Source organism: Octopus bimaculoides, chromosome 5, assembly GCF_046866305.1.
Source record: "Octopus bimaculoides isolate indiv1 chromosome 5, ASM4686630v1, whole genome shotgun sequence".
Lineage (NCBI taxonomy): Eukaryota > Metazoa > Mollusca > Cephalopoda > Octopoda > Octopodidae > Octopus > Octopus bimaculoides.
The window spans coordinates 127,006,193-127,027,201 of NC_142932.1; the positions used below are offsets into that span (position 1 = coordinate 127,006,193).

Below are 21,009 nucleotides of genomic sequence, written 5' to 3' on the forward strand. Positions count from 1 at the left end.
CTCACCAAAAATTTTCCACATGAAGTTAACCAAGTATTCCAGTTTTTCATTGATCTCCAAATAAAATTTGATATATTATCAGACACCTGTACCAGCACTAGACTTTCTAAAATCCAGGAATGGGGGACCATGTCATACACTTTCTTATAATCAATCCATGCCATACCCAGATTAATAAGTCTTTTCTTGCGGTCATTCATACCATTCTGTCTATCAAAAGTTGGTCTTTTTCCCTTGGCCTTTCCTTCTGCACCCTATCTGTTCCACTGGCAGTTTGTCATTCATTTCCATGAAGTTATATGACAATGAGTTTCATACCATGAACTCCCAGGGAGTATCATAAGGAGGTTCAATTTCTGAAGGGCTGCTTAAACGGGGCCCTAATGATGCCCCTATTTTTACTGCATTTACCTCGCTCCTATGCTTATTGATCAGCATCAGTGCTTAGCACATTTGCAGAAATAAGCTTCATTACACAAGGGTAGAGGGCCACAAAGTGTCCCGATAGAGGGGCCGAAGGCTCCAAAGGTGCCCTCCGCAGGAGCTAGTCTGAATACCGCCTGAAGGGTGGCTTCAAGGCTAGTTGTAACAGTGTAGGATAATGTGAATCATTGACTAAAACATTGTACATATTTGGGGAGTGATAACTATAATTTTCTTATTTTACTATTATTTTGGCATTTTTACTTACATCCTCATACACTCATTTTTGACCTTTATCGTTTACATTTTTCAACAACAGTGGAGGCGCGTGGGTTAGTGGTTAGGGTTAGGGTTAGGGTTAGGGTGCTGAACTCATGATCGCAAGATTGCAGTTTCGATTCCTGGACAGGGTGATGCGTTGAGTGCCATTTCACAGTACTCCAGTCCACTCAGCTGGCAAAAATGAGTAATCCTGCGACGGATCGGCGTCCCGTCCAGGTGGGGGAATATCACACCACTGGAACCGGGCAACCGGCCCTACATTTATTAAAAAAAAATTTTTTTTCAACACGTTCAAGTGGAAATGTCCAGAATTCATACATACAAACCAAAGTGTAATTGTCATGAGGTTTAGTAAAACGCCCGTCGTCATTATTATATGATAACAAGTCTATCTATCTATCTATCTATCTATCTATCTATCTATCTATCTGTCTATCTATCTATCTGTCTATCTATCTGTCTACCTATCTGTCTGTCTATCTATCTATCTATCTGTCTGTCTATCTATCTATCTAAGAAAGGGAAGTCTTGTCTAGTGAATGCTTCAAAAAAAGATGGGTGAATGTAGCAAGGATGGCACGTGTGAATGACGGAGCCACCTTGAGCATAACACTATAAAAGAGTTAAAAAAATCCAGACAAAAAACAAAAAGGCAAAAAAGAGTCACTTACTGTTATAGTTTCTGTAATGACAATATTGACCAAGGCTACCGTGGTCTTTTATGTAGGCTTTTCTTTCCACGGCTAAACCTAAACTGTCCTCCCCTCTTTTTACACGAGAACATTACTGTGTGATACACGATCCCTATTGATCGCTTTTTAAAAAAAAATTTTTTCTCGATCCCTTTTGATCGAACTCCCCACTTTTTTCCCTTCCTACGATCCCTTTTGATCGACACACCCCTATTGTTTTTTTTTCCTTCCCCCTCCCAAAAAGAAAAGCTCTACATTGTATCTGTCCCATCTTTGTTGAGCCCTGTGTGGCTAATAAAAGAAATGTATCTATCTACCTATCTATTTATCTGTCTGTCTGTCTCTCTGTCTATCTATCTGTCTATTTGTCTGTTTGTCTGTTTAGCACACGCGCACACACGCATCTTCCTCTCCTCCCTCTCTCTCTCTTTATATGTATATATCACGTGATCAACCATAGCCCATACGTAATTAATGGCGACAAGCGCGAAAATCAAAACACGGTCAAAATATTCTGAAATCGTTGTGAATTTATATGAGTTGTTGCCATTTTCTCTACAGTTCTATGTTTATAACAAGCTGTATAAATAGGTAGGACATTAGTTTAATGAAATTTTTCTTGTGTTATGCCTGTGTGGTGAAGTTCAACCGTATTATAATTGTTATTGTTTGTGACGTCTGCTTTATTCATTTTACGATTTTGGTTCAACTTCGGCAGACGTTGACAACTTTTCCTCACCTCTTTGTCAAAAGAAAGAATACCAGTCAAACACTGAAATATATTGATCAAACTAAGTCCTCTATCGACCAATTTTTGTGATATCTTACTATTTCAGTGTTTACATATCTATTTTTAACATAGTCACTTGCGAACATTATTCTAATCGAATGATTTTTCACTCTTGTGTAATTTACTTAGTATTTATTAATTAATTATACTATTAAATATTTCTATGAGGACTTAACAGCAATCCTTTGAGTTAATTCCATACTGAGAGAAAAGAAAATCAATGGAACTTCGAGTGAAACCGGGTAGAGACTGGCTTAACATATCGCTTGACCTTTTAGAAATAATAATCTAACCATCTTCAAATTACATCTTGTTGAAAGGAAACATTCACTGTCTCAATATATATTTGTGTGTGTGTGTCTATATATATAAATATATATATATATATATTATATATATATATATATATATATATATATGGTATACATAATCATACCTACACAAGTAGGTATGTTTCCTCATAGCTTTCAGAAAAATTCTCAGTTTGATATTAGTATATACACACAGACACTAGTAATGAGGCATTTTCCTCATAGTCGACTGAATTGCTAGAAATATCAGTCTATTCTCCATCGAATTACATCTTACTGTCTTAAAAATGAAGGCCAGAAAATATGGACCTAGAAACAGTAGCTCTGAAAATATGATATGATGGTCTCGTCTGGAACTCACTCACTCAGTGCTGACCAGGACTAAACAACAACTGTCTGAATTTTGCAGTTCTAATGATTAAATATTTGTAAAAAAGTGGGTTGTGGGTGAGTTAGTAAGATGGTAATGGGATAAGTTATTTGATGGGGGCAGAGACAGTAATATGAAGAGAAACACTTGTAGCAGAAAGGACAAAGAAGGGAGTACAACTCTGATCAAGGGTCTGTGAGTAGATTTGGTTGATAGAAACTAAAAGAAACTTGTTTATATATATATATATATATATATATATATATATATATATATATATATATATATATATATATATATATATACACTTCTAATATAAGGATAAAATTTTATTAAAAAATTTTATCAATGGCCAGCATATGAAAAATACCTTTTAAGGTGAAAGTTATACAATTATAAATAAAGGCAATTTTTTTTCTTTTTGCCCTTATTTATAATTCATTATATATATATATATATATATATATATTCACACACAAAGACCCTCCCTCGTGAAGAATGTACCCCCCAGCATAGACTAGTTATTAGTGACTTTAGACTTGAGGCCAGAAAGATGCTAAAAAGCAGACCGATTTGGAAAGGAAGGACATGGGAGCTTAAGAACTCTTCACATGGTCAGAGATTTAGGGATGTCCTTACCAAGAAATTTGATGATAAGGAGGAGGAGCTACAGGCCTGTGACATAGAAGCAGCTGGGAATTCCTGTGAGACAACTTGCTGAGTGTCACAGACCAAATCTGTGGTTGGTGCAAAGTCCTTTCCAGACCTAGGGTAACCTGGTGGTGGAACAATACTGTAAACAGGGCCATTAGAGCAAAAAACAAGAGTCAAGTAAAACCAAAATTGTAGCTGTGGCCAGTGCCTCCTGACTGGCTCCCATTCTGGTGGCACGTAAAATGCATCATCTGAATTTGGTCGATACTAGGGCTGCCTGACTGGCTCCCATGCTGGTGGCATATAAAAAGCACCATCTGAATGTGGCCAATGCCAGTACCCACTGACTGGCTCCTATGCTGGTGGCACGTAGAAAACACCATCTGAACGTGATCGATGCCAGGCCCGCCTGAGTTACTCCTGTGCTGGTGGCACGTACAAAAGCACCATCTGAACGAGGTCAATGCCAGTACCCCTTGACTGGCTCCCGTGCCAGTGGCTCATAAAAAGCACTATCTGAACGTGATTGATGTCAGTGCCAACTGACTGGCTCCTGTGCTGGTGGCATGTGAGAAGCACCACATTAGGAAGGGCATCCAGCTGTAGAAAAATTGGCAGATCAGATTGGAGGCTGGTGCAGCTGCTGGCTTTCCAGACCCCAGTCGAACCGTCCAACTCATGCCAGCACGGAAAACAGATGTTAAGTGATGATGATATATGTATGTTTGGGTGTGTGTGTTTGTGTGTATCTGCCATTGCTTGTCAACCGATGTTGCCGTGTTTATGACCCTGTAACGCTGGTTCCATGTAAAAAGCACTGGTACTGGTACCATGTAAAAAGTGCTAATGCTGGTGCCATGTTAAAGGCATTGACGCTGGTGTGATATGAAAAGTACTGGTGCTGGTGCCATGTAAAAAGCACTGGTACCATGTAAAATGTGCTGGTGCTGGCATCATGTAAAAAGCATCTGTGCTGCGGTAAAAAGCAGTACATTCTGTAAAGTGGTTGGCATTAGGAAGAGCATCCAGTCATAAAAACCATGCTAAAACAGACAGTGGAGCCTGGTGCAGCCCCTGGCCTTACCAGCGCTAGATCTCTAGTTATTGCTGGAGGAATTTATTACCTTTACTAGTGGTGGAGAATGGGTTGGTATACCTCTTCTATCTGATGCCATGAGAGTTTAGTTAAAGACACATTCCTTATTGTGGATGACTCTTTGTTGTCCGTAAAGCAAAATGTTTTGCTCCTGTTATTTTATACTGTTTCTAATGACTTAGAATTTCCAGAAATGAATAAAATAAATACTGTTTTGGAAAGCTGGAGGTTAGCCTTTGATAGATATGAGAGGCAACTTGTTCTTGTTTAGTGTAAGAACTTGGTATAGTGATGCAGTGTAAATATGCTAATGGATATGAAAGATAGAAGCATTTTTGAGTGGAGTTTGTGATGTGTCCAGCTCGTTTTATAATATATGATATGATATAATGCTAAAAACAAAACTGTTCATACATATATGTATAATCTGTATTTTTAAAAAAATTTTAATTGCTAGGTAATTATGTCTGAGAGTGTAAGTGGCTCTGATAGTTCCACTGGAAAGGATAATTCCAGTGCGTTTGAAGGTGATGATGAAGAAGAAGTAAAAGACAGTTCTGTGAAGAAGGTACGCTCAACTTATTTGGTTATTGATTTGATTTGATTTTTGCGTAATTTAAGGTTTGTAATCCTAAATACATCATAGTGTTTTCCTGACGTGTTCATTTTATCATATTTTGTAACAGAAAGTAATTTTTTTCTTAGATTAAATGATCACATGATTGACAAGACTATTGGATGTTGTTATACAATGCTGGTCACAATGCACTTTGCATCATTTTAACTAGGCAAATAGGCCACTGATTGGAAAGTGGATCTATCCCAGGTTTATTCGTTTACAGCTGCATGGACTGGAGCAACATAGGGATGATGTTAAAATAATAGGCAGAGAACACCACTGGAAAATATGAAAACTAAAAGAAGCAGCACATATGCTAGGACACAACCACCTCCTAAGCAGACCAAGTGCAGATATGAACAGCATATGGGAACCGGTATTAAGGAAGGATAGGAAAATATTAGATTTATAAGCCCTAAAATTTACTCCATAATTGCCCACGGGCATATGGCGTAGTGGTTAAGAGAGCGGGCTACTAACCCCAAGATTCTGAGTTTGATTCGAGGCAGTGACCTGAATAATAATAATAACATTGAAAACTACCTTAGGAATGAGAACTCAGGTTCGAAATTTCCCCAAGACACCTGATGAAGGCTGGAGGGTATATCAACTGAAATGTTGTGTTAACAACAAACAAGATGAGGACAAATATCCGTCAAATTTAAATGATGTACATAATTCCTCATCTCTTAGATATAGAAATGAATGAAGTGTTTTGCTCAAGAACACAATGTACAATTTGTCTGGAAATCAGGACTGATCTTGTAGTGGGAAAGGTGTAGCAAAATATGTTGAGGTAGCAGATGAAATAGGCATATGGATGACATCAAAGTGAAACAATGGAGAAACATTGGATTGTAGTTTAAATAATTTATTTAAACATTTGCATTTACTCGTATACACCAAATATTTCACTACATCACATTACCAACTGCTTTGAGCTGGCAAAGAAATTGACAGGGTAAATACTGTGTTGATATGATAGGGTAGAACTGAACAGGTTTTGTGTCTGTGTGTGTGTTGGTCATTCAGTGGTGTGTGTTTATGTTCTGCGACTGTCGTTCATGTTGAATATCTCGATCTGTGTTGCCTCCTTAACTGATGAAGTTACTAGCTGGCTATCTCTCTCTCTGACTGTCTCTGTCTGCCTGTCCCTTGACGGATTGCTGTATTTATAATGGTCATGACAGCTAGAAGGACAGACATATCACAGGAAAAATTCCTACCTATGTAGGTTGCCTCCTGTCCACTTCAACCTTAAATGACATGGCTGAGGTCGAAGGGAAACAATCCATCATTTTTTTGACAAGACAAAGAAATTTCTTTTGCACTTGTTTGTTCAGCTGTGGATCAGATGAGCAAGAATCCTTAGATTCTGTTTCAAATCTCAGCTCAGAAAAACTAAGTGTTTTTACAATCTCATGATTATGAGTGCAAAACATCTCACCAATAGGCTATGTGCCGTCATTAATTAAATTAGTAACGATAAAATTTTAATGAGAAAAGAGGTTATTCCAGTTTGGTTTGGAAATTGAGATTCATCAAGTTTAATGAAACAAAGGCACAAGGGATTGAGAACAAGGAATTGAGGGCTGCAGGTCAGATCATGCTTGGCTGGCTTCATGCTTTTGCTTGATGGGGTTGGCGTCATTCCAAGTTAGTGGTCCCAGTATTGTCATCCTGCATAGAGCTGACCAGATCCGCGATGCTTTCCATCGCTGGTAGTCCTGTGCCAAGCCCTCTGCATCCTCCAAGACAATGTCAAGCCTCTGGTGATCTTCAATCATATCCAGCCATCTGGTGTGGGACCTGCTATGAGGCCTCTTTCAGCCTGCGTCAAATGAGAGTAAAACCCTGGTAGGATGATCTAGTGGGAGACAGAGGACATGTCTGTACCAGCACATGTGACAGACAGCTATAAGGTGGGGGGTTGTGGGCTGATGTATGTGTGCATGCAGTTCTTTGTTGGAAATGTGATGGAACCATTTGATGTTCTTGATGGTTCTGAGGACTCTGCTATTCAAGATGTCAATCTTGAATAGCTTAACTAAGACAGCTTAGTTTTTTCATGGCAAGAGTAAATAGTGGTGATATTGGTGAAATAACAGATCATTCAAAGGAGGAAAAGAGTTGAATCAAGTACAGAACTTTGAAGCAGTTCAGCATTGATGGCGTATGACTTTCAGTGTCAGTCATCAAGGACCACCTTGATTCTGTGATTGGAAAGGAATGACTTGATAATGTTAAGGAAAGGCCCAGACAGAACATGGCCTCTGAGAAGGAGAGGTAATTCTGTGGATTTCAATTAGCCATAATAGAACTAGAAAATATTTGGAAATAATGATGGTGAAATGAAAATAGTTTTTTTCATTTTATTTTACAACTATCCTGAAATGGAATATATTTTATTTTACTGATGTCTATTTATGACTATTTCCTCATCTTGGATGTATTCTCAACATAATGTTTTGGTACTTCCTTATAATGATTCCAGGTTCTCTTGAAGGCATTTTTGAATTATATTGATGAAAACATTACTAGCATTCAATATGGGAAATTGTAAAACTGGTATCACTTGAAACAACTCTTATAAAAAATATATACTCTTTATCCATTGTTGTAAATTTTCTCTGTTATTTCAGATTCCACAAATTGAAGATTTTTCATTCATTAAACCAATAAGCCGTGGAGCATTTGGGTAAGTGGAGAAAGCAATAAAGATTCTTAATTAAATATGTAGCTAATCTGTTGTGTGTGTTCGGGGTGTTTAGGTTTGAATGTACCTCTTGCCCGAGGTGTCGCACAGGGGACTGAACCCTGAACCATGTTGTTGGAAGCCTATCATTATCTATTTTATATAACTAATTTATAAGGTGAATGAAAATTCCCTGAAATATTATAGTTGTCTTCTTGAAACAAGTGACTGATATGAAAGCGACTAAAGTCTCTTTTCGAACAAAAAGATTCTTTATTGTGGGCGTTTACAAAAAATAAAAGATGAATTTATATATTATACACACAAGGGAGATATCTTAGTAAAAGTTCTCTCCCTTTACATTTTCTATAATAATGAACTTATCGTATACAGTTCTCAGGTGCAAAAGTTACTCCCCTTGATGAACATTTATTATTTCCCCTAAAGACAAATATTTTCACTCCTATTGTGTGAACATGTGGATCAATGACATTCCAGCCACGACCATCTTGTTTTTTTTTAAGGGTGTGTAATCATTCCCCACATTAAAGGAGATTTTGCTGCTATTTTTTGCATATCGCGTGACCACAATTATTTTTTGACTATTATTTAGACTAGGTTAATGATTAGTATTTGGGGTCACAATCATAAGGTCAGTGTTTCATTTCCCATACTAAGTGTTGCATTGTGTCCTAAGGTACTTAACTCCAGTTCATTCAACTGAAATTGACTACCATCTGCGACTCCTAAGGGCTAACCATGCGACAAACTGATGAAACCTCACTGGCAGGAACAACAAGTAACCAAAGGTTATCTTGGTCTCATGAGTTGTCCTAGCTTGGTGCTGTTGATGTTCACACTCATGAAGATTGCATGAAGGTACCAGACGTGTTATAAAATGTTGTCTGTGTCGTTTTCATCACAGAGCCATTAGTAGCTCATGATCTTCGAACTTTGAGCCTCACAGAGACAATGACTGCTGACCGAGACCTTTGGCTATGTGATGTGCTTGAGAGGACCCGTCAAGTCAAGTGCACCCATGCTGATGGCATGTAAAGAACATCTTTTGAACGTTGGGCCTGACGGAGGCAAAGTGGTTGAGTTCCTTTCGAGTATTTTGCCTAATGGAGGCAAAGTGGTTGAGTTCCTTTCGAGTATTGTGCCAAATGGAGGCAAAGTGGTTGAGTTCCTTTCGAGTATTGTGCCTAATGGAGGCAAAGTGGCTGAGTTCCTTTCGAGTATTGTGCCTAGTGGAGGCAAAGTGGTTGAGTTCCTTTCGAGTATTGTGTCTAGTGGAGGCAAAGTGGTTGCGTTCCTTTCGAGTATTGTGCCTAATGGAGGCAAAGTGGTTGAGTTCCTTTCGAGTATTGTGCCTAATGGAGGCAAAGTGGTTGAGTTCCTTTCGAGTATTGTGCCTAATGGAGGCAAAGTGGCTGAGTTCCTTTCGAGTATTGTGTCTAGTGGAGGCAAAGTGGTTGCGTTCCTTTCGAGTATTGTGCCTAATGGAGGCAAAGTGGTTGAGTTCCTTTCAAGCATTGGGCCTTGTGGAGGCAAAGTGGTTGAGTTCCTTTCGAGTATTGTGCCAAATGGAGGCAAAGTGGTTAAGTTCCTTTCGAGTATTGTGCCTAATGGAGGCAAAGTGGTTGAGTTCCTTTCAAGCATTGGGCCTTGTGGAAGCAAAGTGGTTGAGTTCCTTTCGAGTATTGTGCCTAATGGAGGCAAAGTGGTTAAGTTCCTTTCGAGTATTGTGCCTAATGGAGGCAAAGTGGCTGAGTTCCTTTCGAGTATTGTGTCTAGTGGAGGCAAAGTGGTTGCGTTCCTTTCGAGTATTGTGCCTAATGGAGGCAAAGTGGTTGAGTTCCTTTCAAGCATTGGGCCTTGTGGAAGCAAAGTGGTTGAGTTCCTTTCGAGTATTGTGCCAAATGGAGGCAAAGTGGTTAAGTTCCTTTTGAGTATTGTGCCTAATGGAGGCAAAGTGGTTGAGTTCCTTTCAAGCATTGGGCCTTGTGGAGGCAAAGTGGTTGAGTTCCTTTCGAGTATTGTGCCTAATGGAGGCAAAGTGGTTGAGTTCCTTTCGAGCGTTAGGCTTTGCGGCGGCAAAGTGGCTGAGTTCACAAGTGTTAGGCTTCACAGATATATATTATTGTCATCATGATCATCATTGTTGAAAGTCTGTTTTCCATGTTGGCATGGGTTGGATGGTTTGACTGAAGTCTGGAGAGCCAGCAGCTGCACCAGGTCCAATCTGATCTGGTGCTTTTTATGTGCCACTGACACGGGAGCCAGTTGGAGAACTGGCATTGACCATGTTTGGATGGTGCTTTTCATGTGCCACCAGCACATTCTTTTTTTATTTTCATTTGTTTCAGTCATTTGACTGTGGCCATGCTGGAGCAGCGCCTTTAGTCGAGCTTTTCGACCCCAGGACTCATTCTTTGTAAGCCTAGTACTTATTCTATCGGTCTCTCATGCCAAACTGCTAGGTGATGGGAACGTAAAGACACCAGCATTGGTTGTCAAGCGATGTTGTGGGGACAGACGCAGACACACAAACATATATATATATATATATATATACGCGACAGGCTTCTTTCAGTTTCTGTCTCCCAAATCCACTCACAAGGCTTTGGTCGGCCCGAGGCTATAGTAGAAGACACTTGCCCAAGGTGCTACTGAACCTGGTACCATGTGGTTGGTAAGCAAGCTACTTACCACACAGCCACTCCTGTGCCTATGAGAACATTTTACAAGCAGACTTTGAAAGTGCTGAATACGTTGGTATTTTACAGACGAAAAGTAAATCCCAAGCCCAGTATGGCTGTGGAAACAGCAAAGATGGGGTATTTACCTTTAGAAGATGGGAAAAAGTTACCAGCAGACGGCGATATGCATTATAGTGAAAAAAAGCTGCTTATTAATTAGTTATGAGTATGTAACGTTTTACTAAATGAAAGCAATTATTAAAGTTTATGCTGTCTAGAAGATACTTAAAAATTCCAATTTTAATATTTTTTATCATATTGTGGCTTTATACAACTTTTATCATTGAAGATTTCAACTACATAATTCAATTAGAAAGCTGATTTATATTCATTATGAGATTGTGTTTGTTTTTTAAATCTTACGTTGCAAGGTAGTGTTTTTTAATGGCCTACTCCTTTCTCTCTCAATATCTCTTTTTTGTTTACTGCCCCTATTCCTTTTAATCTTTGTCTATCCTTATAAAGTTTCTTTGTAATACTTTGTGAACATTTTTACAATAATCTTTAACAAAATTACAGAGAAATTTTTTACTTCAAGTTTCATTCTGTTACACACAAACGTGTATACCAGAGTCCTTTGAATATGAAAGCCTTGGGGTAATTTCTGTGACTATGTTGTCTACTTTGTGATCATTATTCACTAATATATTGATTACAATACAATAATACAATATACATACTGTGCTCTTTGTTTCTACATTAGATTTTTCCACTTTAATATGTACTGGTAGAAGCACTACCTAGTGTTTCTACTAGTATAGAGGTGTACTAAGCAGGGTTGATTGAGATATAATTGTGTGCTATCTATTTAACATGTTACTGTACACTTGGACATTACTATACAGCACAGAATGTCTCATGAGAAATTATTGATTTGCTATGCTTGAGAAGACTCACCACACTAAATAAAATCGAGGCCATAAAGGTATGTTCTTTATGTCTGTGCTCCGCTTCCTCCCTTCCTGCACAAAAATCTGTCCTCCCAACAGACCTCCCCACAAGCCATCTTCCCAACACTCCCTTTCCACTGCCCATGCTCACCACCCACTTCATTCCCCCACTCTCTTTTACCCCTACCTGCACAATATGCCCCTCTTGAATCTCTCCTAAATGACATATCCTCCCACCTCCCTCTCTCTACCTTTGCCCACTCCTCCATCTGCCACTTTACCTTTTGCAATCTCATGAACTCACCCATTCACCCTCTCTAATTCCCAGTCCCCTCACTGTCATATCTTCACTATCTTCTCTCTCTCTCCTCTCTCACTCTCCCCTATCTTTCCACTCTCTCAACATCTGAGGCAGCAATGTTTCCCTCTAATGCAAGACTCTTTTTTTTTTTCTGTCCCCCAATACTGCTCCCCTACTCAGTTGAAGGCTCTTGTCTTGCAAGTTACATGGTGATCTCACAGTTGCTGGTGCGACATAACAAGGACCCAGTATGCCTTGTAAAGTGGTTGGCATTGGGAAGGACATCCAGCTGTAGAAACCATGTCCACGTAGACAGTAGGGTTTGGTGCAATCTTCTCACTTGTCACTTTCCATGGAACTGTCCAACCTATGAAATTATGCCAGTGTTGCATAACCAGCCCATCAAAGAGTACCCTTCAATCATTGGGCAATAAGCTGCGCTTGCGAAGACCTGTTGAGTCAAGTGAAGTCATTGTTGTGGCTGATGATAGTACAGCCTGATTGGCACTCGTGCTGGTGGCATGTAAGAAGCACCATTTGAGCATGGTTGATGCCAGTACCGCCTGACTGTCGTTCTTTTGGAGCGGTTGACGTTAGGAAGGGCATCCAGCTGTAGAAATCTTGCCAGATCAGATTAGAGCCTAGTGCAGCTTTCTGGCTTGCCAGCCATCAGTCAAACTGTCCAACCCATGCCAGCATGGAAAGCGGACGTTAAACGACGATGATGATGATGATGTATACTAACAGAAATACATGGCATTGCCCAGGTTGAAGATAATGAAATTTCATTCAAAAATTTTTCATGCAACCAAATAAGAAATATGTGCCTGTCTTCAGCAGCAACTTCGTTATTGATGCCATCACATAAATGAATGTATGACTCAGATCTTAATTCTTTCTGGTGGGATCTTATGAATACTAATCTTTCCACCTCAACTTTTGTATACATGTCCACAGCAAATTGATAGAACAAATTTCGCATTTGGTGGAGTGAATCTAAATTGGTCTTGATGAACCATAGGAGTAAAAATCTATACATAAGACTGTCTTTCTGGTATTATCATTTATCGTTGCCAGTGCCGCTGGACTGGCTCCTGTGCAGGTGGCATGTAAAATACACCATTTCGAGCGTGGTTGTTGCCAGTACCGCCTGACTGGCCTTCATGCCGGTGGCACGTAAAAGCACCCACTACATTCTCTGAGTGGTTGGCGTTAGGAAGAGCATCCAGCTGTAGAAACTCTGCCAAATCAGATTGGAGCCTGGTGTAGTCATCTGGCTCACCAGTCCTCAGTCAAATCGTCGAACCCATACCAGCCTGGAAAGCGGATGTTAAAAGATGATGATGATGATCCTTTTGAGAGATTTTAAAAGGGTATCCATCTTCCCCATTCTCATAAATTAAAGGGTATTGGCGAGCATCATAAGAGCAATGTGTTTCTTTTATTCTCTGTAATTGATTCTCTCTCCCATGAAGGAATATGCTTTTCTTCAGATATTGCAATAGCAACTTCATTACATTCAGGTGTATTATAGCAGCAGGAATGCTCTACTGATGTCCTCTTGTCAGCATTTATCACTACTTTGAGTTCTTCAGGTGTATTTTCTAGGGCATATTTGAAACTTCTAATATAGCTCTTTCTTGTATGTAACATATCTTGTAGTTGTAATATGAATTCATACTTTGTTTCTTTATTCCTTTCATATCTTGTCTGTGCTTGGGTTTTCATATCACCAATGACATACAACTGTAAATATTTTGGTTCTTCTGAAAGTGGCTGAAGTGATCCAATTCTATGGTGCACTTGCCCTTGGATCTTGAAAGTGGGCATAAAACCACCTTCATCATCATCATCATCATCATCATCATTGTCATTGTTTAACGTCTGCTTTCCATGCTGGCATGGCTTAGATGGGTTGACTGAGGGCTGGCAAGCCAGAAGGCTGCACCAGGCTCCAATCCGATCTGGAAAAGTTTCTACTTCCTAATGCCAACCACTCCGAGAGTGTAGTGGGTGCTTTTTATGTGCCACTGGCATGAGGGCCAGTCAGGCAGTACTGGCATCGACCACATTTGAATGGTGCTTTTTGCGTACCACCAGCACGAGTGCCAATCAGGTGGTACTGTCATCAGCCACGATAACAATTTCACTTGACTCAACAGGTCTCTGCAAGCACAGTTTATTGCCCAATGATTCAAGGGTACTCTTAAATGGGCTGGTTATGCTGCACTGGCATAAGCCATGGTTATGGTCTCACTTGGCTTGCTGGGTCTTCTCAAGCACAGCACATCTTCAAAGGTCTCGGTCACTTGTCATCGCCTCCGTGAGGCCCAATGTTCAAAGGTCGTGCTTTACCACCTCATCCCAGGTCTTCCTGGGTCTACCTCTTCCACAGGTATCTTTTTAAAAGATACACATTTTTACTTGCTCTAGTAATTTTTACCATTTTCTCTTTCAATTTTCTCTTCACCTTAATAAAATCTCAAATGTTTTTCTGATTTTCATCAAGTTAATGAGTTACATATTTCATTATATTTAATGTTTATTTTTTTTTATCTAGTTTAATATTAGTATCTTTTATGCAATAGTGGCTGTTAATGTTTTTGATACCGACTTACTCGAGACAGCTTTTGATTTTGTGCCAGAACTAACAATTTTACACTGCCCATATCTAAATTAATACCTTCTTAATTTGGACAATTTTGTTACTTTATTTTATTGTATTTTAAACTCCAACTTGATAATGAAAAAGTTATTTTATTAAACCTTTTCAAACTCTTGATTATTTAAGCATATATTAAACAGTTATGGTGGTTGGGGTGGTGGTAGTGTTGTTATATATATATATCAAATATGTGATGAAATGAAAGGGGTTTGGAAATGCTGTTATGAGAGGCTGATGAATGTATGTAAGAAGAGAAAGAACTACCTCGTATACTGAACAGAGGGACCAGCTGATGAAGTAGACAGTTATTGTTAAAATGGTTATTAAGGATACTAAGATGACGAAGCAACAAGACTATGAGATATATGTTGCTGAAATGCCGGAAATATCTAAAGTAGGGCTTGAGCCGGCCTACCTAATCAACCAGGTCATACTCAAAGACTGGTGTAGCAGTAAAATCATCACCTGTTATGCGGGCAAAGGAGGTGTTGTAGAAAGAAGTATGTACAAATGTATCAGATTGATGTACCAAATTATGAAAGTAATGGAAAGTTTATTAATACAATTTATTAGGAAGATAATCGGCTTACATGCAGTTTGGGTTTATGCCTGGTTGTAGCATCAGTGATACTCTTTCTGTGGTGAGGCAGCTACAAGAGAAATGTTTAGCTAAGGATAAATTGGTCAGTCTTGTATTTGTTGATCTGGAGAAGTGTATAAGAGTAACCTGGTTTAGGTGAGCTGGGAGAAACTGGGTATAGGAAAAATAAGCTGTAATATGCAAAAGAATTGACTGAGTTGGCTCAAACATGTAATGCATACGGATGATAACAGGTGGCTAATGAAGGTTAAGGAAATCCAAATTGAAGGAAAATTTGGTGGAGAAAGATGTGTGCAGAAATGGTGAGATGTGTTGGAGGGAACCTGTCCAACTCATGCAAACATAGATATGTAAATGAAATAATGACATGTAATGAGGTGTGTGTACACATACACCGAGAGAGTAGAATCTTGGTTTACAAATTTAATTCGCTACTGAAGGTCATTTGTCACTGAAATTTTCATAAACCATTTTGTTTGTGATGAGAGGCATTTGTAAACCAATGTTCCACTGTACATCCATACACAGATACATGCTTATATATATATATATAAATATATATATAAAGAACTTGTATACATGGCCAAAATCATATACAAGACCAAGACATGTGTCAGAATGACGGGTAACTCATTCAAGGAAAGGTACACACAATGCCTGGCATCATTCAGAGACAAAAAAAAAACAAACACAAAAAAACACACTACCTCCCTATCCAATATGATATGGACATGGAAAGAGGGTGGAGTAAGTAACCCCCAGATAAAATGGAACATCATTGCTAAAGTCAAAAATTACAGAGGATGGGGTACCAAATGTGAACTTTGTATAACTGTAAAACTAAATATCATACAGTCAATATTAGGGACGGCCTCTGCTTTTCTTGCATACACAAGCAATATTTCACACACAAACACTTCAAAGAGGAACCATCACTGGTGCCACTAATCCCACCAGGATAGCCCCTTTCCTGAACAAGAAATTTGAATATACATGATACATGGACTCCACACACAGAAGAAACATTCCCCACATGACTAACTACCTCAGCACACAAGCATACGAACATCACATACACCCAGAACATAATATAAGATAATGCAAACAATTTTACCATAGCACATCAAACCCAAGAGAGATAACCACTCAAAAGATGCCATCCAAGATTACTGATCCTTGATTCATTGTTTTTCTTCATGAGATTCTCTGCAAATTCAACGAGACTTTGAGTTTTCCAAAATGGAGACGAACACCATTCCTCCATGTGATCAGCTTAAAAAATTAAGGTATTAAGATATTTTCCTATTTTTTTTAACATGAAACTAATGGTAGCCTTAATTCGCAAATACAGAAATTCTATCCACCAATATGGTGTTAAACACTCATTTTCATCATTCAATATTTACACACACACACACACACACACACACTGGGTGCGATGGGTAAATTGTCGCCATTTTATATTTTCAATTTTGCACATTGTGTATTTTTAATTTTGTCAATTACACGATATAGTAGGGCACCCTCTGTGAGAAAACAGCACCATGACACAATTTACTCTGCCAAAAATTTGGAAACAACATGCTGCACTGCTTGGCATTTGTGCTGGAAGCTCCAATATGAACATTTCAGAGTGTTTAGGTGTCAATCTGAGGATAGTGCAGAGCATTTGGAATGAGTTGGATGAGGGTAATGGTGATTATGAAAGTATGGCAGCTTGGAAAACTCACTCTGATCATTCTGATAAGAAAAAAAACTCCTGGATTTGTTGATGAGATCCAAGTCATGATTGACAACTATCTCTCCAAGTCTATCAGGTCCATCACCAGGGATACGTACAGTAAATAAAGAAGTCATCCTGTCCACATATTTGCTCCAACAACACGTCATCATCAACGTCGTTTAGTGTCCGCTTTCCATGCTGGCATGGGTTGGATGGTTTGACTGAGGACTGGTGAGCCAGAAAGCTGCACCGTCTCCAATCTGATCTGGTAAAGTTTCTACAGCTGGTTGCCCTTCCTAATGCCAGCCACTCCGAGAGTGTAGTGGGTGCTTTATACATGCCACTGGTACAAGTGCCAGTCAGGCGGTACTGGCATCAACCATTCTTGAATGATGCTTTTTACATGCCACTGGCATGGGAGCCAGTCAGGTGGGACTGGCAACGACTGCACTCGAATGGTGCTTTTTAGTGTCACTGGCACGGGAGCCAGCCAGACAGCACTGGCAATGATCATGCTCAAATGGTGCTTTTAACATGCCACCGGTACTGGACAAGTCGGGTGGTACTGGCATTGACCACACTTGAATGTTGCTTTTTACATGCCACCGGCACAGGTACCAATCAGGCGATACTGTCATTGGCCACGACAATGATTTCATTTGCCCCAACAAGTGCAGTTTATTGTCTAATGATTGAAGGGCATGTGTTGGAATTTGCAAAACCTTCCATTGCCCAAAACTATTTAGAAATTGGTATACAACTAGTAAGTAATACAACTAAAACATAATGAAGGGCCAATACTTAGTCACTCATTCTGCTAGAACTAGCAACCAAATCTCCCTTAAATCAAACTGTCCTAAAAATAGAAGTTTGCATAGGATAATGTAGTCCCATATAAGAAATAAACAATCAAAACAGGATGGTCATGCTTGGTATGTTTTTGATCATAACAATCTTTTTATACATTTGCTTCGATAGGACTGGTACTGTCCATGATCTTTACAGATCCTTTGTAGACTGGTGATGTTGATACAGCTGATGCCCAACCTAAAATGTCTATGGAACTACATGAGGTAGCAAGGTTTGAATGCAACATATTGGCAACATTGTAAAAAGCACCACAAGACAAAGTGGTACTGCTAAATCGATCGTTTTGTTAGGACTTTATACAATATTAATGTAGTACTAATAAGATTATCCAGCTGTACAGCAATATTCTTTTTAAGTCAACTCACATTACATGACTGTGTGCTTTTACATTTGTTCTACAACAAAGATAACAGTAAGAGAGTTGGTAGAAATAGTTGAGAGCCAGTGACTGTCTAACAGAGTTTAGTTGTTATTTAGCCCTAAGTCAGTCTTCTTTCTGCAGACCACTGATCAAGATCGTATGTATCTAATAAATCATACTCTGTTAATTTCTTGTCATGTCCCCTTTTTTTTATGTATTCACTTGTAGTATATCTAGGACTCTTATTCTAAGTGTTCCACTCTAAGATGGTAGAGTGTGATATGAAGGAATTTTGTTAATCTCTACATTTCCATTAGAGTTGACTTTATCTTTAATCATTCTAAGGCTGATTTTATCAGCCATACTCTTCATCCTATAAATTTTAAACTTTAAACTGATGTAAGAAATGGATATTTCTCTTAAGTGGAACGTGATCAGTTGACCAGATGCAATAGGATTCACATCTTTCTCAAAGATGCAGATGTAGCTCTGTAGTAAGAAGTCTACTTCCCAATCACATGGTTCCAGGTTCAGACCCACTGCGTGGCACCTTGGTCAAGTGTCTTCTACTATAGCCTCAGGCTGACCAAAGCCGTGTGTGTGTGTGTGTGTGTGTGTAGGCATAGCTGCATGGTTAAAAGGGTTGCTCCTTGAGTTTAGTCCCACTGTGCAGCAGCTAGGACAAGTATGTTCTACTATAACTCTGGGCTGACCAAAGCCTAGCAAGTGGATTTGGTGGTTGGAAAATGAAGAGGACCAACGTGTGTGTGTATTCCTTTTCTCACTAACTTCTTCATCCCAGTAATTAAACTAATTGTATATTCTTTTATTATATTTGTTAAGGTAGCAAGCTGGCAAAATTGTTAGCTCTCTGGACAAAATGCTTAGCAGTATTTCATTCATCTTTACAGTCTTAGTTCAAATTCTACTGAGGTTGATTTTTGCCTTTCATCCTTTTCGGGGCAATAAAATAAGTACCAGTTGTGTACTGGGGTTGATGTAATCAACTAACTCCTCTCTCCAAATTTTAGACCTTGTCCTTATAGTAGAGAGGACTATCATTCATCATCATCATTTAATGTCTGTTGTCCATGCTGGCATGGGCTGGTAAGCTGAGGGGCTGCACCAGATTCCAGTCTGATTATATTATACTATACACACACAACAGTGTTTATATATTTTTTAGCCCCTTAACCCTTTAGTAATCACATTACTCTGTCATATATAATGCTTGTTTATTCACTTTGTTTTGAATTAATCATGCATTATCTTGTAGCTTCAAGATTTCAGTGATGTGATTGTTTTTAGAATGACATTGTAGGATAAGTGTGAGAGGTTAGATCTGCCCAGTTTGAATGTAAAACAAATAAAATATTTAGGCCCAATATGCAGGGCTGAGGAGTCGGAGTCATGGAGTCAGAGTCATGGAGTCAGAGTGGGAAACAATTAAGGAGAAACTGGAGTTGGAGTTAGTATAGTTTTACTGACTCCGACTTGCAATATCTTCATTCTTTAATATAAACCAATTATAACCTAGGGGCCTACTCAAAGTACAAGTATATGCATATGCTTTATGAGATATGTAGACCACAATCACTTAATTACATAAAGAGGAGTCGGAGGTGTCAATAGTAGAGGAGTGAGAGTCGGAGTTGAAGTTCTTTTGTTTCGACTCCACAGCCCTGCCGATATGGCTGGTTTAAATGGTGAAGGGCTATCTTGTTGAGATTTGGGTTTGAAGGCTCTAGCTATACCACCGTGACATTTTTTATATTATTTATTAAATACAGATAACTAAGAACATGACAAACTTACAGAAACGGAAAGGATTCTATCAAAAGGCTATAAAAAGGATGTAAAAGAAATAAACTGTAAGAATTCTATAAAAGAATATTGGGAAGATCTTTGTTTACCACTTCAAACATCTAAAGTACTGAAAGACCTAAAGCAACTTAACAAATGACCGTTTTATAAGAAATAAACTCAACAGCTTACATAACTCTTTGTTTTGAGATTAAAGCATTGTTTGACTATAACGTTTGAGTGACTAACATGAAAGATTACTTTAAATGAATGAAGACGATTGAAAAGTTTAGCCTTACAGCATTCATTAAAGAAAATTTGTATCTATTGAATAGGGGTTAAATCAAAAATCCAAATCCAAAACTTAGTTGGGAATAGAGTTGCTCCTTCTAGATTCTCCTTCATAGAAGACCTTAAATCTGGTTTGATTATTTTTGAGTAGCTAGCTATCAAATTAGTATTTTTGTGAGTGAAAAATTTAATGGATTTTATTAGTTTTCATTGAGTCAGAATTAGTGCAGTTTTTTTTTATTGACTCTGATGTTGACTTCAACTCCACAGTTCTATTTTCATTGAGACACAACTTTCATTGAGAGCGAGAATGAAGCTTCCCTTGTATTCAAAATTAGAAACCACAAAATGAATAATCTCCACAATATGACTAAGGGTATTCACCTGGTCAGTTAGGTAGTTTGGGAATGTATCAGACTCAATAAGTGGCATAACTTCTACAATGGCAAAAAGTGACTCCTTGTCAATGCCAACATAGTATCCATCTTTCTCTTTTGACAGACCCTACATGAAGCTGTAGAACTAAGCTGTCTCTTTACTCACTGACATTTCTTGTCTTACATTCTAAATGCTACTGTTCTTTGCCAAAGTTGCTCATCATTACTTTCTTCAAATTCTCAATGTTTTTCTTTACAAATCATGTTACACCAGCATATTTTGTGCTGAACTAAATTTTGCATATACTGTTTTATTTTTGTAATTTCCTGTAAGGGGTTATTGTGATTTTTACTCACAAATTGTCCAGAAAGTTAATTTCATTAGTGTCTGTAATACTGTAATGATACACACATCTAAGCCGCTGTGTATTGT

The 21,009-nt window shown here is 38.6% G+C and overlaps 2 protein-coding genes across 3 annotated transcripts in view; one reads left to right on the top strand and one right to left on the bottom strand.

Annotated features, from left to right (window-relative positions):
* Positions 1 to 1,488, bottom strand: part of LOC106867834 (transmembrane 7 superfamily member 3) — a 47,228-nt gene extending 45,740 nt beyond the window's left edge. The window contains exon 1 of the mRNA XM_089353061.1: positions 1,377 to 1,488. The gene's annotated coding sequence lies outside the window, so the exon portion shown is untranslated. The remainder of the gene's footprint in view (positions 1 to 1,376) is intronic.
* Positions 1,489 to 1,797: 309 nt separating this feature from the next.
* Positions 1,798 to 21,009, top strand: part of LOC106867829 (serine/threonine-protein kinase greatwall) — a 729,021-nt gene continuing 709,809 nt past the window's right edge. For both annotated transcript variants that reach the window (XR_016242045.1, XM_089353060.1), the window contains exons 1-3: positions 1,798 to 1,988; positions 5,076 to 5,186; positions 7,880 to 7,935. Coding sequence is in view for 1 of the 2 variants with exons in the window: in XM_089353060.1 (XP_089209186.1) it covers positions 5,082 to 5,186; positions 7,880 to 7,935 (161 nt within the window). In the remaining variant the exon portion in view is untranslated. The remainder of the gene's footprint in view (positions 1,989 to 5,075; positions 5,187 to 7,879; positions 7,936 to 21,009) is intronic.